At 44.2% G+C, this 23,118-nt stretch overlaps 1 protein-coding gene across 1 annotated transcript in view; it reads left to right on the top strand.

The window, feature by feature from the left end:
- The window catches only part of CWC27 (CWC27 spliceosome associated cyclophilin), a 251,153-nt gene that overhangs the window by 85,357 nt on the left and 142,678 nt on the right, over positions 1–23,118 (top strand). Inside the window, exons 9-10 of the mRNA XM_083153032.1 lie at positions 1,011–1,050; positions 2,476–2,642. Of these exons, the coding sequence (XP_083009158.1) occupies positions 1,011–1,050; positions 2,476–2,642 (207 nt within the window). The remainder of the gene's footprint in view (positions 1–1,010; positions 1,051–2,475; positions 2,643–23,118) is intronic.

Here is a 23,118-nt window from a genome sequence, read left to right as displayed (position 1 = left end):
TAACTGGCACTATATAAGTACAAGACAATGATTGCTTGGCATTCAAATTCAATGTCTGAGATAGTACACAAATTTAGTTTCATGTTTTGAAACCTTGTTTTTTGATCAAATAAAATATATTTGTGTTCATTTCATGTGTTTGATGTGTTTATACAGCATAAATGCAAGATACTTCAAAATACATCATTAAAATATTCTGAAATACGGAATAATCCATTATCCAAAATCCTCCTGGTCCCGAGCATTTTGGATACGGGATACTCAACCTGTATTCAATTGATTTCGAAACTGCGGTATTGCCGAAAAGACGGCAGTTTTAAACTAGAATAGGTCGGAAGGGGTTCCGACCTATTCAAGGCTAGCTTTTTTTTTTTCCAATAGGTCGGAATGTTCCGACTTGCCCAAAATCGGGTGGCTTGGCGGAATAGCTGCAAATCCACTTACTTCTGATGGAAACGCAGCCAAAAACCGAAGGTTTTGGCCATGTTTCCAGCAATCTCAATCCAACATGAAAAGATGTCGGATTGAGGCAGTGATGACTGCGCCAGGTGAGCAGCTTACACGGCGCCATCCTCCCGTCCGCTGCCTCCCGTACCCGCCCGCCATGCTCACCTGTCCTGGAGCTGGGCCATGTGAGAGCAGCTCACCCATCCCAGCTCTCGACTCCTCCCGAGTGGCTCCTCCCTCCACTGTTCTCACCCGGTCCCCGCGTCATCCGGGTTAGAAACAATCAATGGCCAAATGCGACATCCGGATTTGACCGCTGCTTTGAATAGACCATGTTGAATCCATTCCATCAAAAGAATTTCGGAATGGATCGGACATCAATTGAATATACCCCTTAGTTTCCTGGCATATATTTCTACTTTCTGGCTTAACTCCTATTCAAAAATACAAATAAAATCTTTTGCACAAATGTTTTTCCATATAATTTTGTCCACCTCAGATGACATTTTATATTTCATATCTACCAACAATACAAATTGATTTACTGTAAATCTCAATTGCAGCACGGAAGTCCCAGCGCAGTCTGGCAGCGACAGTGATGAGGTAAGTGTGAAACATGTTGTGGTTGCCATAGTTACTATAGAAATGATATGTTTTATTTAATTGCTCTTATTTGATCAGTAGGACATTCATATGTACAAAAAAACAAGTTTTAGCAGGGAAAAGGGACCACTTGTACTTTTAATATAAACGCACCAAGTAGCTACATAAGTTGTTGGTGATTTACTTTTTGGTGGCACCATAAAGTTTCAAATATATATTATAGAAGTCGCAGAAGGGAATAGATTGCCAGGTAAATGGTCATTTATCATGGTTTGTCTTTGAAATGACAATTAGGTGATTGGTTTTTTTTGGACATCTACTCCACTTTATCGCTCTCTAAGGCTTGATACATCTACCCTTGCAGGGCCAGACTGGCACTTCTGGAATATACCACAGGGGGCGACAACCAAGAGCACACTAAATAAGATCTTAAAATTGCCAAGATAAGCTATGAGATCCGCACAGAGCAAAACACATTGGCCCCCCACAGGGAAAAAAACAAACCTATTGGCCCCCAAATAAAAAAAAACAATCACGCTGGTCCCCACAGGTAACAAAAATGAAATACATTGTCCCTTTACATGAAAAGAAAAGACCAGTAAATAACAGTTCTACTGGTGGTGGCTGTAACCTGGTTTGGGCATCTCTAGATCTGGGGGCACACTTGAGAACAGTTCAAGGCACACTGGTGTGCCATGGCACAGTGATTGAAAAACACTGATCTAGAGTGTACCTTATGGAAGATATGACCAATCAAATGTGTGGCCTGGAAGCAAAATGACTGTTTTACTTACTAATACCCATTTTACATCGCTAATATCGGGTCCCACCCAGGATTTGGACACTGGTCTGTCCCGGGAGTGACCCGGCATTTGCGACTTTTAGCCCCCACAGCGACTCAGCAGTAAGTCGTGTTGCTGACGTCAGATGGGGGGGCGCATCTTCAGGGGCAGGTGAGGAGGCAGCATTTTTAGTGGATATTTTGCACATCTCTCACAGATGTTGGCACTCCACAAACCGATGTCATGTAAATGTCATAGAACGCTCTAGAGATGGCTTCTGTGAATAACAACACAGGGGCTGCAGTAGATATTGGAGGGTGCTGGCAGAAATATGCTTTTGTGCCGCATGGAGCTGCAGGTGCGTTGATCGCCGGTCTATAGAACAGGAACGCCACTACTGGCCTATAGTAGAGTGATTGTTGGTGGCCGAGTGCACTATATTCCTTGCTGGAAGAATATGTATTGAGAATAGCAGACTGACCAACGCGCACTTACAGACACACTGGGACAACACTGGCCTCTAGGCTTACTGTATATCCTTGAGTCTTCTTGAGAGCCACATCTTTCCCATTCCTGTGCTATTGTTGTTTTACCCTTTCTTCTGCCATGCATTGCTCAGGCATCATTTGTTTTTCATTGTCAGGAAAGTACAAGTGAAGAAGATGATGATGATGCAGATGAGATGGACAGCGATGAGAAACATCAGATGAAAGATCGTATATCCAGCAAACTGAAAAAAGACACCATTAAAAGCACAAAGCTGCCGGTAAAACCTGCAGAGGAGCCGGTGGAGAAGAAAAGCAGCCGCAGGTAACGTCTTAGTAATTCTATTCCATAGCCAGCTTTTAGTGTGCATGCGATGAGGGGAATGTCGTTACTGTTGGAGAATTGGCGTATCCAGCATCTGGTTAGCAGCAGAATCCCTCTAAACGGACAAGTTGTATGAGGTCCGTCTCATGCACTTGTGGGTTGGAAGGTTTTGTATTTAATCTACAGGGGTTGCTGATGGGTTTCTAAAAAGGGCAAATTAAATGGTGTTTTGTGGTACAGGGGGTAAAGCGCTTGTTTTGTGAAGGGCTGTTGGAAATCATAGTTGGCTGTAAGACATAAAGCATGAGTGGACCATTATCTGTAAACTGCACTCTGCTGTTATGCACTTTTACAGTGTGTGCTCGTCCCTTACTCACAGCACAGGTTCATGTGTCATGGCTTCAACCAAAATTGTGCTTTTCAGGAACAAGAGACTTTTCCTATTTTTCTTATTTGATTTTTCTCTTACTATGATCCGATAGGACATAAAAGAAGACTATAATAGTGTGCTGAGCGGTATACTAATACGGTGCGCATGTCGACATAGACGCCAAAAACGCTGAAAAAGTTGTCGCCCATTTCCATGGCAACTTTTAACGGTACTTGTTTCCTAGCAGGGCGCCCACTAAGCAAATTGCTTAGTGGGCTATTCTGCGTAGGAAAGTCGCTTTGCAACGCACGGGCCATTTTAGTGCCGTGCAATGCGATTTTTTAAATGTAATTTATTCACTGCTCTGTATGCCCCAGGGGATCGCATCGCATTGCACCTCCCGCAAAATCGCATACGATTTTATAGGGTGTGCGATGCCATTACATTTAGCTATACAATAATATCATTGTATGACATACAATGATGTTTTAGGCACCCCCCCCCCCAACTATCCACGCCACTCCTTTTTGAGTTGATTTTATATAGTGTGGCGAACGCAGCGAGCCACCGAGCCCGAAGCGTGGTGAGCGCAGGGGATTACTTGCAGGGCTCGCTGCGCTCGCCACACTATATAAAATCAACTCTACGCCGATGTGGATAGTGGGGGTATGAAAAGGTTGGAGGATGCATTCCGCCGCCCCTCGCGGGGCTCACTGCGCTCGCCACGCTTCGGGGTGGCGTGGATAGTTGGGGGGGGGGTGCCTAAAACCTCTTTATATGTCATTCAATCATATTATTGTATAGTTAATGTAATGGCATCACACACCCTATAAAATCACATGCGATTTTGCGGGAGGTGCGATGTGATGCGATCCCCTGGGGCATACAGAGCAGTGAATAAATTACATTAAAAAAAATATGAAGTGGCATCTCTTTTCTCCCTGCGCTTCAGTCTCACAGTAATAAAGAGTTAAGGTGGCCATACACACGCAGATTTATCTGCAGATCTGTCTGGTTGGAACAAACACATGGTTATGGTTGAGCGCAAATGACAGTTGACCATTAGCTTGGAAATGCTGGAAAACTGACAAACTGTCATTCATCCATAACCATGTTTTTGTTCCAACCAGCCAGATCTGAAGATAAATCTTACTAGTGTATGGGCACCTTTAATCCTGACCCTGTATTAGGAGCTCTGGCTGCACAGCGGGCAGTTACTGTACATGCTCAGCACTAATGTGACTGCACCAATAAAGGGTTAATGGTTAATGAAACACTGCCCTGTACTATTTAGGCGATTTGGGCTGTGTGCTCCAATAAAGGATCATAGATTGCAGTCTAGTGTGCTCCCAGTACAGCATCCTGTGGGGGGGGGGGGGGGGGGGGGGGGGGAGAAAGGGAGCCAGAATTACCAACAGAGGGACTTCTATCGAATACAAAACACACAAGATCCGAATTAGTTCAGACGATAAGGTTTTGCCTCGTTTTCACATACAGTCTGGCTGAAAACCCAGAACCACGTCATGGATTCACTAGTATTGCGGAAGTTTGGGCAGGTTCCGTTTGCTGAAAACCACCGGGCCCGCATCCCTCATTTTTACAAGTATACAATACCTGCTTACTTTTTATGTAGCTCTCATGTGAACCTGTAGATGGCACTAAATGACCGTTCTAAGTTAGTGCTCAATGATTTGGATTTCTTGTAGATTACATGTCTATAGTGACTACATACATTTAGCATATGAAGTAAAATTGTTTTCAACTGTAAGACAGCCCCAATAATACTGTATATTGTGCTTATTACTGTTCTATTTGGTTAGGAAACAGAACAAATTTGCGTCTAGAGTAATTTATTCATTTATTAACCTATTGTAATGGGGAAAAAAACCTGAAAAAAAGACCACATACGCCTAGCATTTAGCTTATGTACAATGGAGATTTTATCCATCATTTGATGCAGGGGGGTCTGCGCATGTGCAGACCCTCCCTGTGTGAACTCCTTCGGCAAGTATCACAATCGTCGAGGCGTTCACAGGGGAGGGCAGAGGGCGGCTGTAGGGAAACACAGGTAAATCGACGCCTGCTAGGGACAGGCACCTGACGTCACATGACAACGTCAGCGCCTGCCCCGTATTCGCCGACCATCAAATGATTTATCTCCCCTTCAGCTGCATGCGAGGGGATGTGTTCTCGTACACATCACCTCGCATGCTGGCGAGGGGAAGCGGGGGACGCTGACCTGCTAGCAAGGCTGCAAGTGTACGCAGCCCAACGACCAGTTCTGAATCCGTGATAACATACTCCTAAATCCAAGCATTAAAAATACAACACAATGGTAAAAGTAAATCCAAATCCATAAATAACTTGGTAAAACAGAATTGTAAAACTGACCTATTAAACCATTAATTCATAGTCTTGGTAATCCAAACTAAAGCATAGGCATGAGTTTAGCAGCGGGAGTCAGTGACTGGGGGGGAAGGGCAGGGGCGGGAGATCGTAAATGACATGCGTTCACTGGCAGGGTAAGGGCCTTCAGCAATGGAAGGGCAGCAAGCGAGCAGGCGGCGGGAGGCACCTGCACAATGGCCATCCTCCCCTGCCCGGGTTGAAAAATCTGTGTAAGAGCCGTTTTCTCCACTAGTTACCCGGGTTTAACCCACTAGAAACCCTGCTTGAGTCCCGTGAATCTTACCTTCTCACCATTTCCACTGACAGAAATCCCAGGTTGGTGCGCATTCATGTGCAAAAACCCAGGATTTTCGGTGGAAAAGGGGTATGAGTTACCTGCAAAGGAGTTCTTATTGATTCCTTCTTACAGCACGTTTCAGCCCCACCATGTCTTAAGGTGCCCATACACGCACCAATCCCGGCGGTGCAATCTGGGCTTTGAGGTGCGCGCTCCCGTGGCACCTCATCGCACAGTACAAAAAAGTATGTGCTGCACATACTTTTTGTACTTGCTTTTCATCGCATTGCATGCAAGGCGATTCTATTTTAGCCCAGAACGCACACTGGGATCGGTGCGTGTATGGGCACCTTAACTCTTGTGATGTGCAAGTCCACTGATTGCACTCCCTGCCAACCAGATGGTTGCCTTGGTCACCCTGCTACACAAGTGCTAGTTTTTCCATATATGCCTTGTGGCCTTGTATAGCTCACCTCCCATAATGTAACCTTTGTAATACACCCAACATGGCTGCTGCATCTAGTACGCTTGTGGATGGAATGAACAATACCTGGCTTTGATGTTTTTGTTGGGACTGTTCTATGAGCATTTTACGTAGTTAATGCCGAACATAGACGTGCGTCCATCGAGGTCAACATTGGCTAGAGCAGTGGTCAGGGGACTCGGTCCTCATTACCCCACGCAGTGCATGTTTTGCAGGTCTCCTCACAGAATCACAAGTAAAATAATTAACTCCACCTGCGGACCTTATCATATGTGTCTGTGAGTAATTAGTACACCTGTGCACCTGCTGGGTTACCAGCAAAACATGCACTGTGTGGGGTAATGAGGACCGAGTTCCCTGACCACTGGGCTAGAGTGTAAGATCAATTTGCTACATTTTATATAAATTGTGTTTTCTGATTTATTTGCAGACAGATTATGATTGATTGTCATGTTTACTCTTTTTTTTATGTCTGTGTAGCTAGTCTATTGCTGTATTACTTAAATCTTCTGCACTATGTGCATTTGTTTTTGATGTATGTAATGCGCCTTTAGTACTGTTGGAGAAAGAGCACTATATAAATAAAAAAATATTATAGTATTCATTCTAGCACCCACGATCTTCCCTGCCTGGGGTGTCACTGCCTGCTGCAGTGCTTCTAGCACAGTGTGGTCTGTATATCAGCACTGATATGCAAACCAGACCTGTGCTAGAAACACCACAGCAGACAGCAACACCCCAGGCAGGGAAGAGGAACTGCATGGGTTTTCAAAGATAGCGGGTGCTTAAATGAACACACTATTATTCTTTTTTTTTTTTTATAGATTCTTTATTTTAAATTTTTCAAGTAACAAGGTAGACAAAAGTACATGCATTTCGCATATCATAGGTATGAAATGATAAGTAATGGGACTATTTGTCTCACATATATCTTATAGACACAAACAGAAAGCTGAATATTTAGCAAAAAACATAGTCTCAACAATTCTTAAACAAGAGTAAAAGGTGGGGGGGGGGGGGGGGAGGAGGGTAAGACAAGGGGCTGAGTACAGGCATGAAGGTACATTTACTGAAACAAGTGACTAAAGTTGTATGATTCTCCAGGGAGTGTATGTCACGTACAGACAGGTGGATTTAGCGACATGTATTCATTTGTGGTTTTAAATTCAAGCCACGGTAGCCAGGTGGATACATATGTGGAGCGTTTTTCTAGCGCAGAGAAGTATATATCCTCCATATGCATGTAGAGGTCTACACTCTGACACCATTCCCTTACCGTAGGAGCTCTTGCTGAGCGCCAGTGAACGGGTACCACCGCTCTGGCAGCATTGCATAAATGTTTCAAAAGTGAGTTCTTATATCACACTATTATTCTTATTATAAATGTGCTGAGTATTTAGTTAAGAGGATAATTAGTAGCTTTTACTTCAATTTCCGTCAGTTAGGTACCTAGGTCATCTCCTGTAGTGCCTTAGTACAGTCTCCTGCCTGAGAGCTGGACACACATTAACAAATGGGCAGGAGCGGAGCGGCAGACAGGCTGTACAGTGTTACTTCTAACATCACGTCACGCTGCGCACTGCCGCAGAGTTGCACAGCCGGGTTCAGAAGCAGCCGGCCTTATGCGCTGGTCCTTTTTGCCAATTTTAGGGCCAAATTCCAGAAATCCAGCCAATCCCGATCCTGGGGTTGGCCACTCTACTCTTATGTCATAGTCTCTCATATTTTCTTCATTGATCAACAAACAAGCATTTTCTTTATATAAAATGAATTGAACGGTCAATTTGCTCATAACATTCAAGATGGCAATATGCATTGCAAGTTATAAATGAGAGCAGGCATCTGGCTGGTTGCTGTTGGTTGCAGCCCCTGCACAGTATCAGCCCAATATGTCATTTCCAGATGAATCGGAACAACATATGGGGCATATAGTTCAGTATGTATAACCAATATGCTGGTGCCCGTGGTCGCATATGAAGTCAGCCGCGGGATACCACATACATCCTGGAATATGCTAAGAATGGAACCGTGATCATTCCATCATTCAGTAAAATGTTCTGATCCGATATGTCGGGCCTTGGCCCAGCAATATCAGCTGGGTACACGTGGCGTAGTGAGTTCCCAACTTTACACACAGAAAACACAGACGAACGTCCTCGTAAGCAGCAAGGGGGCTTGGTATACAGTGTGCGTTTCTGAACTGCCATCTAGAATTTTACGCTCTTGATTTATTCTCTGCTTTGTTTATTTCTTGTAAGAGTAAGTCATTATAGTTCTTGGCATCAAAACAGTGCCTGATACTTACAGCGGAATGTAATAGCGCTCATTATTCAGAGCAGCGGTTATTTCAGATACACTGGTGCAAAATAAATACACGGTACATAGTTTACCCTTCCTTCTCATGCCAGGAGTATAATGATTTCCTTGGACAGAAGTAATCTGGATTGCTTTGGTAATGAAGATGTGTTCAATCAGTCTTCGGTTGAGGCTTTTAAGTTGTTATGGAACTAATGGTGTGTACACATGGTAGATGTGCCTTAAGATCCTATCCACGATCCGATCAGATAGGATCGTGGATAGGATCTTAAGGCACATCCGATTTGCATCCAATCTTGACTATATAGTGCAGATCTGCACTATATATACAAGGCAGCCATACGTGAACGCGCATCGGGATTGGATCGGGATCGCCAGGGTTAAAACCCTTGCGATCTGCATCCAATTCCGATCTGATGTTCACTATATCGTCAACATCGGAAAGGAAATTGGACCATGTGTACACAGCATAACTCTCCCAGCAAACGCGCCTTGTCACAAACTAAATAGTTATAATTGTATTGGATAAATATTGCTCCTTCAGTTCCCCAGTTCTAAGCAGAGAATAAGCTGTAAAATTGAATTCCTTATACGTAAGACATGCATATGGAACATCTAATTCTGCATAATACATGCTGCACCAAGTCTTTAGAGCTTAAGGTGCCCATAGAGGGTACTTGTTTCCTATCTGGGCGCCCAGGTTTTCTATGTACGGCACCGTAATGAAATCGGATCGCATCGCATCGTACACACACACGATATTGAACGATGCGATGCGATCCGATTCGATTTCCCATAGGAAACAATGTGAAATGGCTCAATTTAGCCAAATTCTCATAGGAACAATAGTAAATGGGCCAAAAACACCCCTGAACATTGAAATGTCCCCCCAAAAGTAGTTTACGCCACCCCGCCATCAACGTGAACCCGAAGCGTGGCGAGCGCAGCGAGCCCGCGAGGGGCGGCGGTACGCGTCCTCCGACCTTTTCATGCCCTACTATCCACGTCGGCGTGGAGTGAGAATAGAATAGTGTGGCGAGCGCAGCGAGCCACCGAGCCCGAAGCGTGGCGAGCGCAGCGAGCCCCGCGAGGGGACGCGGATACCTTCACAGTTATACGCGTCCCCTCGCGGGCGACGCGGACACCTGGGAAGCCCGCGAAGGGACGCGTTTACCTGTGAAGGTATCCGCGTCCCCTCGCGGGGCTCGCCACGCTTCGGGCTCGGTGGCTCGCTGCGCTCGCCACACTATTCTATTCTCACTCCACGCCGACGTGGATAGTAGGGCATGAAAAGGTCGGAGGACGCGTACCGCCGCCCCTCGCGGGCTCGCTGCGCTCGCCACGCTTCGGGTTCACGTTGATGGCGGGGTGGCGTCAACTACTTTTGGGGGGACATTTCAATGTTCAGGGGTGTTTTTGGCCCATTTACTATTGTTCCTATGATAATTTGGCTAAATTGAGCCATTTAACATTGTTTCCTATGGGAAATCGAATCGGATCGCATCGCATCGTTCAATATCGTGTATGTGTACGATGCGATCCGATTTCTCTACGGAGAATAGCATGGTGCGCAATTAACTTAGTGGGCGCCCAGATAGGAAACAAGTACCCCATATATTAGACCAGGGGTAGCCAACTCCAGTCCTGGAGAGCTACCAACAGTTAACGTTTTCCAGGTCTCCTCACAGAATCAAAAGTGAAGGATTTAGCTATTTTAAAATGTGTTGGTCAGTAACGTGTGCACCTGTGAGGTGAGCAAGAAAACGTGAACTGTTGGTAGCTCTCGAGGACTGGAGTTGGCTACCCCTGTACTAGACAATATACATGGAATTTGGCCATTTTTTATGCAATTGTGACGATCCGTCGCATAAAAAGGCTTCCAAATTGCATCGCACCTGCCCCGAAGAAATTCGCAGGGTCACAGCCAAGCCAGGAAGGCTTGGCTGGGAACACCTGCGATATATCGTATGCCAAAGGGCCGCATATGATGTATCGCATGAGATCCTGCCATCCGGGAAGGTCCCAGGCAGCTCAAGGGGGGGATCGCAGGCGACTTCTGAGGGGAGAAGTTGCCCTAGTATATGGCCAGCTTTACATGTGCAGAACTGTCATGCTACAAAGCAACCATGTGTACTATAATTTGAAGCTACGCGCATTTACAAGGGCAGATATTGTTTCCATTTACATAACCTAAGCCATTGTACATAAACAACTTCAAGGTGAGAAATACATTGTTTATCATGCTAGCAGCCACAAGATGGTGCCGACAGAGCATTCAATTGTTGCGACATTTCGGCTTGCAGCACTGGTCTGAAGTGACGAGCGATCGCGCGGTACCAAAACAGACTGTGTTTAGCCATGTAAAAAAAGGCTTACCCGGTCTCTTTGGGCACCACTGAGAAAGTACTAACTAATCCGCTTCTAACTGCCATGTTAAGGGGTGTAGAAATGCTTCGATCTGGCGGCCGTCGATACAGATTCAGTATCGACTGCCGGAGGTGGGAGTGACGGACGGTGCGAGGGGGAGGGAGGGGGATGCTGCATTGAGCAGCATGGGACCGCTTTCAATCTGCTAGATCGAAATAAATATATATATATTCCAAATTGAATCGAAAATGACCCTGAATCGAAGCGTGAGTACACAGCATTACAGGCTGATTGGCTCCCTCCACTTCCAGGCTTTGATAAATCTCTCCATTTTTTTCCTTTGCTTGCTCTCTGTTTATTAGTTATATTGTCAAGTTTGAAATTTCTTACGGCCACCCATGCCAAACAGTCCTCTAGGTGGCGAGCGATGACCATGACATAATGAAGAGTCGAAGACCTGGTTTGCTTCAGCTGTAACATAAAATGCTCAGCTTTTCCCTTATGCTAATGACGGAAACACTCTGGTTTTCCATAGTTATGCCAGAAATGTTGACAGGTTAAAACGCAAGTTAAGAAATGTCAAATTTACAGTTGTCTAGAAAGTTCCGCTCTCTTGAAACCCTGATCTCAACGCATTGTACAAGTACCGGCTGGAACGAGCTATATTTCTAATGTTAGGTGTCGTCGTGACATTTCTCCTAATGGGCTGAACACCTCCAGCCAGTAGACCTCTGGAGAGAGGTTAAATTGCAGCATTGTTTTAATTACCGCTAACAGAGAACGGGTTGTTTTACAATTAATTATAGGACAGGACAAATCCCAGGAGTCTGCACTCCTAAAACTTCCTGTCTAGCTTCTAGCATTCTGCCCTTAATGTACTCACTTTCCTCTTTTTTTTTTTTCTTTTTTTTTTTTAACCTGACTCCAGAGTTTTATATTCGTTTGTTCAGTTGATTAAAGAAATGCCAAAATAACGATTTGAGAGTGTTAAGTGTGCCTGTAAAATGATTGCAGTTCTTTTATACAGGACTTCCTAAAGTAACTCACAGTTTATACGATCGTATGGTATCACGAGATCACCGTTCATAATTCTACTTCTCCTATAGTCTCGGCACCCCTCACCAGACTTTTATCATCAATGTTTCTTCTTAAGCTTCAATAAACTTTTTAACAGTCCATGGTCTGATCGTATCCCCTTTAAATCGTTTACAGTACAAAATAATAAAAAAAATAAAGATAATTGTCTGGAAAATAAACGAAAGTGAGTATAAAGCACAATTCACTTAAATTTATCTGTAACCAATATTAGTTATATATGTCTGATCTTTTTTTTTTTTTTCTGACTGCATAGAGAAATGTATCGCTTTTATACACTTTTATTGTTATGTCAGCATATATGCATACTGTATTGCAATGTTTTGGACGCCATAATATTTTGCGATGTATATAAATAGAGATTTAAAAAAAAAAAAAAAAATTCAATCAAACACTGTTCTTTTAGCCATAAAGAGATATTTAGAAGTCTGTGTACCAAGGCTTGGAGAGAGATAAAGTGATCGGACGAGGCCAAATTAGTCCCGGTTTTAATGGTGGAGGGGTATTTTACATACACCTGTACACAGTGCTACTTTTCAGCAGGAACCAGTGGTAACTCCGTTCCTTAACCTCTAATTAAATATGGCATCATCAGGAACTGAAAATCTACTTTCCATAAGATACAGTAAGTTGTATTTTAAAGTCACCTGTGAGTGCCTTTGTTTCTAAATACAATATATAGATCTATCTCTCTGTCACTCTCTCTATTGTGTGTATATATATATTTCTATTTAATTGATCCGCCTCCAGACCTGGAGTTCCTGGACCTATTTTTCCAGAAAAATAGTACTGCCTGTACACTATTTTACATACACCTGTACAGACGCCTGTGCTAATGTCTTCGTCGAGAATCACGCTTGCCGAAGTGTTCCCACAGGTGGGGGTGGCAGCAGAGGCGTAACTACTTTTTTTGCGCCCCCCCGCCGGACATTTCGGGCGCCCCCCCCGAAATATTAACCCCCTCCTTACCCGTCCCCATTGCCGCCGGCGCTTCTGCCTCTAACCCGACACGCAGATCTGTGTCGGGTGACGGGCGGTCCCCGGCTCCGGCTGCAGTGCTAATATAATAACAGACACTCGGAAAATGGCTGCCCCCATACAGCATTATGGGGGCAGCCATTTTCCGAGTGTCTCTTATTATATTAGCACTGCAGCCGGAGCCGGGGACCGCCCGTCACCCGACACAGATCTGCGTGTCGGGTTAGAGGCAGCGGCGCCGGCGGCAATGGGGTAAGGAGGGGGAGGGCAGGAGTCGGGAGCCCGGGACCAGGTGGTAACTATAGTCCCGCAGACCCCCTAGGCGCCCACACCTGCCTAGCGCCTCCCCGCCACCGCGGGGGCTGCGGGACTATAGTTACGCCACTGGGTGGCAGACACTGGCCCAGAGCAGGAGCATGCCCAGCGTTTATAGGCATCCCCGTGAAAACGCTGGGCGTTCCCCTGGGAATGCAGATGGGCCAATGCCTGCTTGGAGTGGCAGCTGACATCAGCGCCTACCCAATCTTTGGCGGTCTGTGGAGGAAATAAGTCAGTTTAGATGGACTTTTATTTTCAAAGGTACAGTAGGAGAAATAATTTGATGGTCAGTGAGAAATACCAGGTGTTTCTCACAGGATTATGGATCTTATGAAAGAAACCGAGATATGAGGATACAAAATTGGATCAAGTAAGCAGATGTGTGAGCAATATCTCTGGATTGCTTGAGTGATGTGAAGTTCGGGTTAAAATATATCTTTTATGTGTCTGGTATAATGCGTATGAATGTAAGCTTCGTGTAAGAGAGACATTTTCTCATCATCACTGTGGTGCCTATCGATCATGCAGATCGGAGAGTGAGTACCCAGCATTACAGAGAAGCATTGAGACCAATTGCTCTAGGTGGCATAACTGAGACAATAAGGGGTGGAGGCATTTGTTCAAGTCATTTTTCGGGAGTATTAAAGAAACAATGATTACAGTTGATTTAGAATTTTCCACCGGACACAATCGTGTGGTGCAGGGTGCGCTGCTTATCCTCCATGAAAGATCTAGAAAACGAATGGAAAGCAGATCCAAAATAATTTTAGCTTTTTATATATACTCCTGGGACTGCTGCCTTCCTTCATTTTCATTGATCTTATCCAAAGTATCTCACACTCATGTGCGCTGCCTTCACGGGTTCTGGGTGGAACACACTTTTTCCTGGCACATGGATACACTGAATTCTTAGCACCACCTTTAGCATTATTTATTTATTGTTATTTATACAGAGCACATAAATTCTTCAGCACTTTATAGTGAATAAATGACTATACACATCAGTCCCTGCCCCAGTGGAATTTGCAATCAGCGCTGTTACAAGGTGGCAATGCACCCACGGCACCTTCATCCATCCATGCAACATGCAGCCTCTGGAACTGCCCGGAGTGCTGTTGTCATGCTCTGGGCATTGATCTCCTTCCCAGTACCAGTAGCACCACCACCATGGTGTGTCGTGACATCACAGTTTAGGGGGCAGAACTGCTGGAGCTGGGAAGTAGTTCACTGCCAGAGACTCATGCTAACGGTCCAGGCGGTTCCATAGAATGCTTGATGCAGGTGCCATTCCAGAGCATCCCTCGGACAGATGCAGATGCCGTGGGGTGGCGATGGTGCCATTCCCAAGACCTTGACCCTGTGCACCAACTCTTCCTGCAAGCCCTTAGTGATGGCCCTGCTTACATAACTATGGGGCAGATGTATTAAGCTTTAACAAGATAAATCCAAGGTTGGTAAGGAGAGATAAACGTCCAGCCAATCACCTGCTAACTGCCATGTTACAGCCTGTGTTTGAAAAAAGTCAGTAAGGAGCTGATTGGCTGGACGTTTATCTCTCTTTATCACCCTTGCATTTATCTCTTGTTAAGGCTTAATACATCTGCCCCACTATTCCCTACTTAATATTCACTAGGGTATATTTTTGGGTTGTGGGAAGAAACCAGAGCACCTGCTGGAAACCCAGGTAATTACAATAAGAACATACAAACTCCACACAAATGGGGCCTTGGGGAGAATAGGCAAGCTAACCGTTACACCACAGTACTACCTATTATTTAGGCCAGGCATGTCCAAACTGTCAAAATCTCATGCTGATTGTACTCGTGTGTACACACCATAGGGCAGGCATGTCCAAACTGTGGCCCTCCAGCTGTTGTGAAACTACACATCCCAGCATGCCTTGCCATAGCTTTAGCATTCCCTAATAGCAAAACTGTGGCAAGGCATGATGGGACTTGTAGTTTCACAACAGCTGAAGGGCCATAGTTTGGACTTGCCCGATTTAGGCTATGCATGTTTTTTTGGATGCCATGTTCATGCATGAAGCATTGAAATGCCTTGTTCCTGGTACAATCATGCCTACTCACCCCACTCCCGTGCCAGGGTCACGGGCAATAAAATATTTTAGTCTTGCCCTACCTCCCTCTAAATTGTGCATACCCACAATATACCGGTGCCAGCTTCATTCCTGTAAATAACAGTTTGCATATGTGATGCTAATTGAGCAATCAATGACGTGGAAACAGCAGATTTCCCTAAGAAACTGACCTCTCTATGTACAGACATAGACCTTTTGTTCCCAAAAGGTGGCAAATAGGCTAGTGTCTAGTGTGCTGCTTTATTCCATGGAGCGGCTGAGAGATCCTTTCTGCCTGTGAGGAGAACCAGCTCCCTGTCAGAAGTCAGACATAGTGTGTACTGCACACATGGCATATTGCTCCAGACTTGGACCGCAGCCCAGTTCACCCCATACACTCTTCCGTAACAGGCCTACTGTCTGCAACTTGCAGGATTAAGGCCCTACAAGAACCATTCCATTTCTTGAAAGGAAACACTGCGACATATGGATAATTAAGAACTTCTGCGGTTGTGCTGACAAGAAGTGTTTGAGAAATAAAGTAAAAAATCCGCTAACTAGATTAATCTGTTCATTAACTTTTGTTGTGTCTGTATTGTAGATTTCTTTTACCTTTTTCAGTAGTAAAATAACTCTGCTCGAGGCTGCTGCCAATCAGTGACTGCTGTATATGAGGTAGATGTATGCATTTAAGCTCTTCCACATCAGTCACTGATGGGAAGTAGCTTCTTCCAGACATTTTTTTTTTTGTATTTATATATATATATATTTTTTTATTGATCGGTTTATGTTGGTTTTACGTATTTGTTTCTGTTCCTTGATCAGCTACTGCTCTTTTACTGAGAGCATTAGGATCTCGTTCACAGGTTTGCAACCAACAGTGATTTTAATTCTAGTTATTTGGCGCACCCTAGGTGTATTAACGGCACCTTTAAACACAATACTGTACATATCTCTTTCTGATGGGATTTTCGGTAAATTGTCCTCTCCCAAACATTTTGTGTGGTTTATATCTATAGATTGTAAGCTTGCGAGCAGGGCCCTCCTGCATTTTGACTGTCTGTAAATACCCTGTTTTGTTGTATCACTGTCCCCTTTGTAAAGCGCAACGGAATATGCTGCGCTATATAAGAAACTGTTAATAAATAAATAAATATTTACCGCTTGCAACTCATAAAAGTGCAATTGAAAACCAGCAAGGTTTGCCCATTCTAGTTACCTTCTGTATGCTAGTGGCAAGATCCAATAGATCCAACAGATTGATAGAATCTACCCCAGTTCATGATAAGTAATATGTTACCAATGTTTGAACAAGCCCCATGCACACTAAGCACTAATACAAAAATACATTGCCGCCGCACCACAGCGATGCTGGCGCATATGTACTAACATAGGCACCTAGCATCGCAAAGTGGTGACGGAGGCCCCCTATGATACCTGTGATGTGGTGTGCAGGAGGTCACATCCCTGGCTTCAGCGGCTGTCCCCGGCGCCTCCTGTTGCTGTGACATGTTGCTAGCGAAGGAGGAGTTGGCTGGAGGACAGGACAGGATTAGTGGAGTCTGTGGCTGGCAGCGATAGAAGCCAATAGATTTCTATAGGTATCCTACCCTGCCTGGGGAAGATACGGCGGCCGGGTCTTTATACCGTTTGAAAATGCAATAAGACATTTTGAATTGATTATCTAAAACTATTCTAGAAAAAGCCAGAGGGTCTGGCTACTATTGGTGCACTATCTTACATGGTTGTACCCAACACTGTTCTATTTATTATTCTATTACTATGTGTCAAAATAATACTTTATAATCAGGAGCACTTTTTTACACACTGGGCGTTTTGCCCGCCATGTATGCTGACCGATGATGGGGAAAATTGCTGCCCGTCTAAGCGATTTTCCCAGGTGGTGGATGACTTTCCATAGCAGGACGCTATGGTAAGCCATCCACTCCGTCGCTCGTCTGCTGGTTATACCAATAGATGAGCAGTGGCGCCCAGCGATGATGCGGGAGCACGCTTACACACTCACTGCTCATCGCTGCCCCATACACACAGGGCGGCTTTTGAGCTGGAAGCAGCTTATACAGCAAAACTGAGCTGCTCCCAGATCAAAGTCGCCCAGTGTGTATGGGCTTTAAGTCTAGCATCCTGTACCAGTCACAACCCAAGCAGTTCCTCTTTCCTTCCTGTTATGTCGCTCTCTGTTTTGGTGCTTCTTGCACATTCTGATCTGTATCTCTGCATTGATTATCTGAGCGGATTGGACAGGTCATTGTGTAATGTATGCCCAGCAGAACTCTCAGCGTGCTTAATGTTATTTGAAGACATTGTAAAAATTGCACTGTAATTCCATAAACGTGTTGTCAAGCTCTTACTGAATAATGCAGGTTAATATACAAAAGTAATTTCTACATAATATTGATTTTTACACCTTTTTTTTTACAAGTTTAAAGCCAATCTGTTGCTGAGGCTTTATGTATCCCATAAATGATCAGTCATGTCTTGTTTTGTTTTAAGTCCAATAAGTTAGAGTTATGTCTTTGTAATTTGCAAACTGGAATGGATCATGAAGTATAGAACACATGTACATTAGCATGTGCTATAAACGCAGACCCCAATGCATGATTGATTGTTCCTCATTATGGCTGACTTGTGGCTTGGCTCTCACTTCACTCTGTGCTTTGCTCAAGAACCATATGCAAGGACTGAAGTTGGCAGCCATAATCTAGAACATGGTGCTGCTTACATAAAGTCATGTCTGTGCAAAAAGGCTTCTACCTCGGTCTGGTGGACTGATGATTGGGAAAGAAAGATGTCCTAGTGTATCGGTGCACCAAGAGAAATATAAAATATAACCTTTATTTCACATTCATTAAAAGGCTGCGAAAACATAAAAAAAAAAAACCACAGGCTTACAGTGGAATTTACACAATGTTAAAACAAAGGTGGTGGGCAGATATTGCACTGAAAGTCTCTACTAATCACATAAATGTGTGTCCCTTATTAACGGGTGTGGTATAGGGTTCCGGCAGTCGGGATCCCGACAGTCATTAGCCCGACATCGGGATCCTGACTGGCCGGACTCAGACAGCATGGCGAGCACAACAAAGTCCCTTGCGGGCTCTCTGCGCTTGCCACACTGCGGGCACGGTGGCTCGCTACGCGCTACCTATTCTATTCTCCCTCTATGGGGGTCGTGGACCCCCACGAGGGAGAATAGCCGGTGGCCGTCGGGAACCCGCCTGTCGGTGTTTTAACAGCCGGGATCCCGACGTCGGGTAAATGACTGTCGGGATCCCGTCCGGCACCCCTTATAAGCAGTGCGTGGCAGAGTCATGCAATAATAATGATGCAGAGATCTGTAACTCTTGCAGTATACTGGTCATGTGACCTTACTATAATTAATGACTCTGTGTGTCCCAATAGTTATATCAGAGCTCATTCAGAAAACATGCATGCATAATGTGGTCAGTGTCACGGACAACTAACAGTCAATATTTCCTCAATGGGATGTGTGTTTTAACAGTGTTGGTATCGTTATAACCTGCTGATCAGGGTGTCCTGTAGCAGACGTGCATTAGGGAACAGCAACCCTGTAAATGAATCATGTGGTCACCTATGAAATAATATCAAGCATGGTGCCACCTAATTTAGCAGGGAAGTCACAATCAGGTATATGCAACACGCCGTTGAAGTCTCAGCCCTTATAAGGGCTATAGGGACAGCACTCTGTTGAACACAGAATCAAAATGCATAGTAAGAAAAATAATAACAAAGTGCACCGTTAGCCGGCACACGCTTCGCAGTTTTAGCTTCTTCAGGGCCAACCTGACCCTTGTCCTGACCGGTTTTAAATACCGGTGATCGAGTGTCATGGTCCAAACAAGCTGCGTGTTGAAGCCACACCTTCGGACGGTGTCCGGAAAGGTTCTGCTGAACGTACCTCGGTGACGGCATTGTTGCCATATCAACCTGTCAGAGTACGCGAAAAATGATGCGTCTCTCTGCAGTATGTCTGGGATTCATTCCTGTGTGATTATTTAAGGTCTAGGTTGTGTGTGTATCCATGGTAACCTCATCTGGATTAATACTATCGTTTATGTGGTAAACAAAGAATACATAGATATATGTTGCAGCTGTATCTTTTAATATCGTTACTAGATGAGATCCCTTATGTCCATAACTAAGTATATTTTTCTCACATATAATGGCTATATTATTGCCAGTATGTCTTTGACTTAATTGAGTCCTCCTGTCCAGGTATGTGTATGTTTAATGTTAATGGATCATCAGATGTTGAGCATTAATAGATGGTTCAACAATAATAAACGCTCAATATCGGATGATCCATTAAAATTAAACGTATACATTCCTATTTAGGAGGACTCAATTAAGTCAAAGACACTGTATTAAAACACACATCCCATTGAGGAAATATTGACTGTTAGTTGTCCGTGACACTGACCACATTATGCATTCATGTTTTGTGAGTGAGCTCTGACATAACTATTGGGACACACAGAGTCATTGATTATAGTAAGGTCACATGACCGTTATACTGCAAGAGTTACATATCTCTGCAGCATTATTATTGCATGACTCTGCCACACACTGTTGGACACACGTTCATGTGATTATTAGAGACTTTCAGTGCAATATCTGGCCGCCACCTTTGTTTTAACATTTTGTGAATTCCACTGTATGTCTGTTTTTTGTTTTTCGCAGCCTTTTAATGAATGTGAAATAAAGGTTATATTTTATATTTCTCTTGGTGCACCGATACACTAGGACATCTCTTTCTCTTTAAGTCTTTTCCCAATTTATATATGTCCGTTGGTTGCATCCCCCCATTCAGAACACCATTATTTAACTGAAGGATAAATAAGGGGGTCCATTGCCTTCTCTTTCCTTGAACTGATGATTGATCAGTCGCCATTTGCAGCACATCGGAATGGCCTAAATGTTTTCACGCCGAAGTCTGTTTCGGTGTTGCTCTGTGCATCCCACTGGAGCAGAGTGTGCCCAACTATAGGCAATGCTGAGTTAGAGACGCCAATTGTGGGGGCGTCACTGTGTGGTAACTGGCCGCTTTGCCCATATTGGCATGCTGATGGACCAATGTACTGTGTAGAGTTTGGTGTACGTGTAAATACTCCTGATACAAAAACAGAGTAGCAGCGCTAATTGGGTATGACACCACAATGGTTGGATTGACTGTACAATAATTTTAATAAAAGTATGTATCAAGACTTTAAAAACAATAGTAATAATCAACACTGTTGCTCTATGATAGTTTCCGCTTTCTTTCAAATTTAGGAATGTCCGTTCCTATAATGCCCCTATACGTCAAACTGCATTATTAAGTACCAATGAGCCAAAGTATATGGAGATATAATTACCATCTGCCATGGGTGAAAATTAGTTCAAAGTCTCTGTTGCTCTGCGGTGTGCTAAAAGAGCCCCTTGCGGGCTCGCTGCACTCGCCATGTGGCGGGCCCAGTGGCTTGCTATGCTCGCCATAGGTTCTATTCTCCCTCTATGGGGGTCGTGGACCCCCACAACGGAGAATAGCCCCTGTGAGTTGAGATCCCACCTTTCGGAGCACCGGCAGTCGAGATCCTGGCGTCGGGATACTGACTGTCCGGATACCCACTTTCGGAACGGCATCCGGCACCCGTGCAAAAACTGGTTAAGATGTTTGTGCCCAGTCCACAACTTGAGGGGGTGATAAGTTTATCATTTTTCCAACTGCAGTAGTTGGCAGATGATGTTGGTCTCCAAAAACTCAAGGTTCAATAAGCCAATACAGAGTAGGCCCGGGTAGTATCCAAAGTGGGGGGGGAGCAGTTTAGGGCAATGTGCGCTAGTACTACATAGTAACATAGTAATTAAGGTTGAAAAAGACGTTAGTCCATCGAGTTCAACCTATTTGTCTTGTAACTACCGACTTGAGTAAGTCATATCTATAGGATTCCCTTAGTGGCCAAAAATGTATCCAGTTTTGATTAAAATTCGTTAACAGTAGTTGCTGTAATCACCCCCACTGGCAATGAGTTCCAGAATGTTACTGCTCTAATGGTGAAGAATCCTCCTCTAAATTCAGTACACGTTTCGCTGCATCAAACCACTTTATCAAAGGTCCTTTGATAAAGCGGCTTGATGCAGCGAAATGTGTCAGTACTAGCCCACATTTTGCATCCAAAGGTGCCTATACATTAGAGTGACTACCCTGAAAGGAGAAGTCTCCTGCGATCCCCCTTGAACCACCTGAGCAGGACTGCCTACGATACACCATATGCAGTCTTTTTGAGTACGATGTGCATGCATTCTCTCCCTTATGTAACACTGTAATGTGTGCATGCATTCTCTCCCTTATATGTAACACTGTAATGTGTGCATGCATTCTCTCCCTTATATGTAACACTGTAATGTGTGCATGCATTCTCTCCCTTATATGTAACACTGTAATGTGTGCATGCGTTCTCTCCCTTATATGTAACACTGTAATGTGTGCATGCATTCTCTCCCTTATATGTAACACTGATTACTTTACAAAGTGGGAATTGCAGATTTTTTTTTAAATGTCATTTTTTAAAATATAAACTTTTCCTTTTTTTTGAGTGTGTGTGCATGCGTGTGAAGATGGTTCCAGTGTATAGATACAGTGTCTAGATAAACAGATGATAGGTGTACCCCCAAAAGGTCGACATGCAGTAGCTGGACAGGGTTAAAAGTTTGACATGAAAAAAGTAGACACATGTCCAAGTCGACATGAGTTTTTATAAAACCGGCTTGTGCTTACTTGGCCATCCAAGTCGGCATAGAGGGAGACTATAATAGTGTGCACTGAGCCGGAAGCATGGCAAGCAAAGTGAGCCATGTGAGGGTACGCACTTCACTGCTCAGGGGTGTCCATGTCAACATTGACACCATTTTTTTTAAACCTCATGTCGACTTTTTATGCGTCTACCCTTTTCATGTTGTCATTTTGACCCTGTTGACCTTTCCTATGTTGACCTTTTTGGCCAAATAAGCATTTTGACTGTTGACCTATTGTATGTTGACCTTTTGGGGTCAACCTATTAACTGTAGTAGACACTGTAATATTCCACCCGTGTGAGGGGGGGGGGGGGGGTGTATATGTCTGTCTTATTTTCTGCTACTCTGAATCATACTCTTTACATAATGATATAAATGCTTGGCTGAGAAGCATCCACATACTATAAGCCAGCAGGAATACTGCAGTGTACCTACTTTATTAGAATGAGGGCATGTATAAACCCAGAAATGAAAGCTATCCGAAAGGGAAAGCCCCTCTGATTTATGTCCACATTATAATGTTTGTATAAGATGTGCCATCCAGCTGGGAGCCATTCCTCATAGTACAATATAACCCAATTCTGCCACTTCCACTGCTAGTACACATTAATAAAACCCATAATGGCTCAAGCAGTATATGACTGGCAACGCCTGGGCGTCCGATCTGCTATAGTACAATAAACATAATCACTGCATCCCAGCTGAGGTTTTACCTTGGCTGTGCATCAAAGCATGTTATAAGGTATAGCGTTATAGAGCTAGCACAAAGACGGGCTTGTTAGTGTGATACAGTTCATCCTGCTGCTACTTGGCCTGATTCCAAGCTCCTTGGAAAGTTGTTTTTTTTCTTCCTTACAAGTATTTGTCTCGTCACCTGGGAAGGAAGATGCTGAGCCGAGCCGTGGAAGTCTACTCCGTTTGGAAGCTGAAAGTGCCGTCTCATTAAAGCTGTAATTTGTAATAGAACAC

This window comes from Crinia signifera, chromosome 1 (assembly GCF_055691185.1).
Source record: "Crinia signifera chromosome 1, ASM5569118v1, whole genome shotgun sequence".
Taxonomy (NCBI): domain Eukaryota; kingdom Metazoa; phylum Chordata; class Amphibia; order Anura; family Myobatrachidae; genus Crinia; species Crinia signifera.
Note: the sequence above shows the minus strand (reverse complement) of the source record. Positions and strands in the feature narration are given on the sequence as shown.